The sequence below is a fragment of the Calypte anna genome, chromosome 10 (genome assembly GCF_003957555.1).
Source record: "Calypte anna isolate BGI_N300 chromosome 10, bCalAnn1_v1.p, whole genome shotgun sequence".
NCBI classification, from domain to species: Eukaryota; Metazoa; Chordata; class Aves; order Apodiformes; family Trochilidae; genus Calypte; species Calypte anna.
The window spans coordinates 10,772,062-10,778,993 of record NC_044256.1 but is presented as its reverse complement, the minus strand read 5'-3'; the positions used below and the strand labels follow the sequence as shown (position 1 = coordinate 10,778,993).

General features: G+C 38.3%; 1 protein-coding gene across 1 annotated transcript; it reads right to left on the bottom strand.

Annotated features, from left to right (window-relative positions):
* Positions 1-5,315: 5,315 nt before the first annotated feature.
* On the bottom strand, positions 5,316-5,564 carry CTXN2 (cortexin 2). Its single transcript, XM_008492021.2, has one exon. The coding sequence runs from the start codon at positions 5,562-5,564 to the stop codon at positions 5,316-5,318; it is 249 nt and encodes an 82-aa protein (XP_008490243.1).
* Positions 5,565-6,932: the final 1,368 nt, after the last annotated feature.

Sequence of the window (6,932 nt, the reverse complement as noted above, 5' to 3'; positions counted from 1 at the left end):
AATATGGTAACTTTGATTTTTGTTGTGGTGATGTTGATTTGTGCCTGAGCAACTGATTTTGTCTTGGTGGTTTTGATTTCTGTCTTGGTAGCTTTGAATCATTGTTAAAATGATTGTTCTGTACAGTAATAGAGTGAACCTTGCCATCAAGCTTTGATAAGTTGCACTTTTACAACATCATATTAAAACCACTTTTGCAAATACCTTTAGTGATGATTCTTTAAGTGATCTAAATCACCCATTTGTGACAAATTGGTGTAGTTGGCAGGATCCTAAATCAGGATTTGCAACACCATCTATATAAAATGGTCTTTGGATCAGATTCTAAAATTGATTTTCAGATACAGTATTTCTTTTTATGATGCAGTATACAATTGAAGCCAGTGAGAGGATAAGCAGTACAAAGTATGAGACACAAGATTCCATGAAACCCATTTGCTGCTAATGTTCCACTTATCTATCATGATACCATATGTATTTCTCTCATAATCTAGAATTAAATTTGCATTAAAAACTTGAATCAGATATATTTTTTCAAAATTAACTACAGGACTTAGGCTTTAAGTTTTCAGTAGTTGAAGAATGGTGACAATTTATGAGCAACAATTTAGCAAATTGTTCATTTTTATGTAAATAAAGTGAATGTCATATGAAGGAAGAAACAGACAACTGAAACATCCAAATATAACATTGGATTTCAAAAATTGTAATGGAGGAAATAAATGACTATGGCAATGTAGTAATTATATAGAAATATTAACAATAGTCCTAGACATTAGTCCTAGACATTGAAAGATTAAAAAATTTTACACTCAATTTTATGTTTGTACACTCAAAACACTATTTAAGATGATTTGAAATAAATTATAGCAGGAATTTTAACAATTCCATAATCATGCAGGTTGGAGCTTGGGAACTTACCCAGCCCCTTAAAGCAGAGGGAACATTGCCTGTAAATCAGGCTGCTTAGGGCTTTCACCAGTCAGCTCCTGAGATCCTTCAAGGACAGATTTCACAACCTGCCTTCTCAGCCTAATCTAGTAGTAAATTATCTTCAGAGTGATTATTTTGGGGTTTGGTGGGGTTTTTTTGGTTTTTTTTTGGTCTTTTTTCCCATTTTTCCTGTTCCAGCTGAATGTTGGAACCTTCCACGTGTCACTTTACGCTTACAACCATCCTCTCTCACTCTCCTGTAAAGACCTCAGTAAAGAGCATAGCTCTGCCTTGCCAGCAACTTCCTGAGAAGTATTGGTGGGACTACTTTTGTTTCTCTAATACTTTTTCTTTTGGTTAAACAAGCAAATGGGCAAATGCTTCTACCCCTAAACATCTTGGTGGTCCTCCATCAGATACACACAAGTTTATCAACATCTTTCTTACATGAGCAGGTGGAGGAGACAGGTAGACAAGAAATTGTGTTCCAGGTGCAGTCTAATGAGTGCTGAGTGGAGGGGAATGATGACTTTGCTTGATTTACTGGCTATGGTCCTGTAAATACAGCCTAGGTCTCTGTTCATCTCCATTGCTCCCAGGGCATGGTGCCAGCTGCTCCCCTGGTCCCTTCCAGGAGAGTTGCTCCCTGTAAGTGAGGTCCCAGCTGGTATCATGCAGGGACTTTGAGGTACAGGATTTGCAGTTGTTCTTACTGAATGGCATGAGATTCCTGTTGGCCCATTTCTCTAGCCTGTCTTGGTCCCTTTGAGTGGTAACCCATAAAGAAGTGAACGTAAAATAGCTGTATAATCTGCTTCCCGCTTCCACTTTCCCATACAGACACCCTCAAAAAAGCAAACAAGTGAAAAAAAAAAAGGGTAGTTTAGTGGGTTAAATACTTTTGCAGCAACTTACAGGATGTCCTAGATGGCCCTGCAGTGAGCTATTGAAACACTGGCAATCCCTGTGTCCTGAAGGAGAGTGTTAAAGAGATAAGGGAGTGTGTTTGTAAAGCCCTGTATAATTCAGTAGGAGACCAGCTCGGTTCAAAATGACTAAACCAACACATGCTTAGACATTGAAGGCAGAAAGTTTTAGAAACAAGCATGTAAAAGCAGAAATGTATCTATGTAAAGGAATAGATGAGCTTAAAAACTGGGTTAATGAGCCCACTACAGTTTTAAAGTTTTGTGCTTTCACAAGAGGTCAGACTAATTGATCTTCAGAGATTTTTTTCCAGTATAGATTTCTTGATGATTTTGTGAAATGCCTTTGGCCCTTTGGCACCAAAGGATACAGTACTGCATCAGTATTTATACATTGGCAATGTAAATTTTCCCTAGAAATTGCACATCAAAATTATCATTTGAAGAGGTAAAAATCAAATGTTCTCTGTATTTGGTATGACATACAGCTGAAGCATATTTTCTTCCACCAGCTATATATTATATTCTGCAGTCACCTCTGCTATTATACAACTTTATAACCCCCTCATACTCACGTTGGTTCTCCTTAATGTTTGCAAGCTTCACAGCAAACATTTACTTAGTTTATTTTACTTCTATTCAGTTTCGACCATTATGGCTGTTATTATTATTATTACACATTTCTATTCATAGATATTATTCTGCTTTCTTCAGCCTTTTAAAGTTGTAAGGAAGTGTTTCATCTTCAGGCATGAAGGAGCAAAAACAAATCTTTTCTCATTAAGGTCAGTGAAATTAGGTTTGTTTCCATTTCCATGACTGAATGAAATCTTGATTCTTTGATGACAATGAGACTTGATACCAAGTAAAATGATTCTGTAATTTCGCTATCTTATTTCCATAATTTTACTATTTTTGCTAGGAGAAGAAAAGTATCTTACCTTTCTGTTGTTCTTGAAAACAGCACTTTGATTTTCACAGTGGCTCATTGGTCTCTCAACTGTAATTCACCGTTAATTTTGTGTTTAGTCTTCTCACATTATGCATAAATAATCAAGTTTACCTTATTCAGGATAATGTAATTTACCATTTAATCCTGTGGTTTTTAGGGGAGGACAATCTACCTCTTTTATTCATGCATATAGTGCGTCCTTCTCTTTTAGGCATTAGAGACTCTGCCTTATTGGCCAGATTTTTCTCCTGCTTAATATAATGAATACACCGTCCAATCCCTCTCTTCCAAAACATTTCTAGATGGTGATTTAGAGAGGCATTCTAGCTTTGTTAACTATTAACCAGCGAATGAACCTATCCATTACCTTTACTGGGTTTATGGTATTGTGAAATTTCCAAGGGGGGCCTGGAAATACTTCTGTTATCTCCATTTCCCTCCCAGCTATGCCTGATTCTGTGCCTAGCTCACGATACCTCTATTTTTCAGTTTTGCACACTTAGTAATAGAGATAACAAGTTCAGGCTTCTGCTGTACGTGTTTTGTGTGGAAGAGATTCCAGTGAAGTCAGCAGGATGAGTTGTTGGTGGGTCTCCTTGTCCTACGTGCATTTTTGAACCACATGCTCCTAATCCAGTTCAAAGTTTTACTCTGTATATTTAAGGAAAACCTTTGAAAAATTCTGTGTATTCTTTCCAGGAAGGCTGACACCCCCCACCCCTTGTCTTTTGGGGGTGCAGATGGGTGGGCAGGAAATGAAGTTTTTGTAATTGTAAGAGAATTTGATAATTGCTTCCAGCAATAGATTGGGTCAGGAACAAAAGTAGTAAGACAGTATTGCAGTTCTTTGGGTTTGCTGTGCAGTTTAGAGATAACTGAACTGTATTTAACCCAGATAACTGAAGTACCTTCAGCATTCTAACCTGAGAGCACAAAGATCTGCTGGGCTGATTATATGTACATAAAAAGAGTGGCAGTGTCAGGTCTCTGCAGTGGATGAACCTATCCAGGAATAACAGATCACATGAATCAGTATACTGATATTTACTTTTGATTTTGTGGTTAAATTAACTGGGATAAATACAATATACTGAATCTCTGAGTGTCTGGCATTTTCTCTTATATAGAACCAGAAGATGTTTAAAAGCTCTTACATTCACAAAATTGTTTATGTTTTATAATTCAAATGAACAAGTGTAGATAAGTGTTGGCTGATCCTCTCATATTCCTCAGAGAGAAGTTTCATGTCCTTTTCAGTACAATCAAGTATTTCATGTTCCAAATGGCACTTGAGGTCTGCTGTTCCACTGGGTGCCTCTGCCTAGTATATAGAGCAAAAAGAACACTGTTTTTTTCAGAATCCATGCAAAAGAATCCAACTGCTCTAAGTGATCTCCTTGTTGTTGCTCCTTGTTGCAAACAGAGCTGTTTAGTGAAAGTGACGGTGCTTAAAATTCAGATGCCAACCTTCTTGAAAATGGAATTGAATTTCTGTCAGGTTCTGTCACACTTGCTAAACAGCTGGGTATATGAGGGTGACCTTGTATGCACGTATTTGAGCCTCTGCTTTCACTGTTAATTCTTTTGCCTTGATAGGGTCTCCTGTGACCAGTTCTTCAGTCTGGCGGTCCAGATCACACACTGTGCCCAGCTGTAGGAGCACAAACAGGGCTGGAGAGTTAAAGAACTCTCAAGTCAGCCCTGGGCCCCTATTCCTTTTGGGGGGTAGGTACAAATGGGTATGCAGCATAATTGCCTCTGCTTTGATCTTGCCAACCTAGTGTAATTACTGCTGGGAGCTGTTTATCAGACAGTTTAAACTGAATTATCTTCCATAACCAAGTGGAGTAAAAAACTGGCACACCTTGACCAATTCTTCTAGAGTGAAGATGAGAGGTGAGTTAGCAGCTGATGTGATCTTAAGTTTTCCCATTAGTTCCTTATTACTGGTAGTGTGTGGGCCAATCTTTGTTCCTCTCATCTCAGCAACATGGACTCGCATGTCTTGCAAGCACCTTCTCTGAGCCACAACCATTTGTTTTCTTCCACTTCTGTATTTACAGTATACAAGCACAGTCTCTGAGCCTCAGAAAATTGGGTCAGTGGAGGACAGGCAAAGTTACCACTTAAGCATTCACCATTCATGAGCCTGTCTTTTGTCCTTCACCTTTCTTTCCAGCCTATCCTGAGACACAGTAGAAATGGGATCCTCTGAGGATGCAGATATAATCTGATTCTTAAAATACATTTTGGCCATGGTAACTTTCTAGTGAATTGTTTATTATAATTTTTCTTTTATGTTAACCATTTCTTATCTACCCTTCCATTGTTTCCTCGAATAAGAGCAAAATTAAATGCCTTTTGAGTTTGCAACAAATATTTATTTAACAAAATGAATGCCACCAACATATCTCCAAAATGCAGGTATGTATAACAAATGTAACAACAGTTGGTTTCCAAAATGAAATCAACATCAACTTTAAGGCAGGATATCCTGTGAGTTTTCATGCAAGAGCATATTCAAATGTTCCTTTATCCAGCCCCTCAACTTCATCTTCCCATGTAGAAGAAGGCATACTACTGTAGGGGTCTAGCAAGATTTTGAAGCATCTGATAATTAGAAGTCCCAAGAAAACACACAAAATCCCCACAAAGGCAAAGCCAGTTTTTTGCTCTAAAGTCAGAGGAAAGGCAGACATTTCATTGACACTCATGCTGGCTGAAGTGTTGCTGCAGTAATTACTGCTCATCATTGGGCATCACATCCTGGGGATTCTGTGGGATTTTCACCTCGATTGCTTCTTTGCCTGTATAGAAAAGTAAAATTGGCTTGGTTAGGTCTAAATGAGGGGTGTATATTTGAGCTGTAGCTTATGAACACTTGGAAAGAAAAACCAGCTTGGACTTTAGTAGTATCCTGCTGTTTTTTCACATTTAAATTATATGTGATAAAATTGCGACTTTTAGCCCTCTCCACACCATCCACTTACTGCACTCAGTTGTGACAGAGCAGAATGACAATTTTCTGGCTGTCTCCTCAAAACAGAGGAATTTCAGCACATGGCTGTTCCAGACAGAATTTTGTCAGAATGGGCATGACCTACAGATTCTGATTAGACAATACTCACCAAGGTCTCCACCTGAAGAATCCAGTAAGTTTAAGGACCCCAGTCCTTAAACTAGTTAAACTCACATTGACCTCAAAGGAAATTTCAGACAAATAACATGGATTTTGCAATTTATACAATTTAGCTTATAAATTAAATAAATAGATCCAACTTGTAAGATAAAACATCGTTTGTGCAATTTAAGGGAAGTCTTGGGCTCCATTTTCATAAAACTGCTGTGTGCATTTTGAGTTTGTAAGGAAGTAATACAGTAGTAAAACTGCCCCATCACCTTCATCTATACACATCCACTTGTGTATGAGGAAAGACTGGTGGGAGAAGAGATAACATAATTAAACTACCCTCTCCATAACCTTGCTCTCATTTGTTTCTTCTCCTTGGTCTTCCCCATTAAATACATACATATTCTGGTATTTTTACAGGCATTATAATCACAAGCTCCTTATGGAGCTCAGGGGACTGACCCTGAGATGTCATATGGAGGCAGAATGCTCAAGCATCTCCACCTCACCATTCCCACCAAAAGAGAACTGTGTGTTTCCAGCCAAGAGAGACTCTTAGGAGACTTTAGTCAGGGATGGGACTTGTTTTGTTTTTTTTTTTTTAAAAAGTTTTCCATCACATATTTCTGTGTTTGTGAATTTTGTGAATCACACAAATCTTGCTGTGTTTGAAATCACATCTTTCTTCCCTTTCTATAGACAGCAAGAGAACTGGAAGGACTGGGACATAGGAAGTCCCAAAGGACAAAGGCATTTTTATTCCAAGGATGCTGCTTGAGATATTTTGGCTCTTGTTAACACCTATTTAACTAAGGTGCCTCAGGGGAAAACTCTTTTTGTTAGCGATTCAACTGTCTTTCTCCCCAGGGAATTCCCAGTATCCATTTATTTCTTGGCAGATTAATTAGGCCACTCAGAGCTCTGTGCTGCCATGGCTACACTGCTTCAGGTACCTGTGCTGCTGCTCAGCTTAATGGGAGCTCCAGCATCT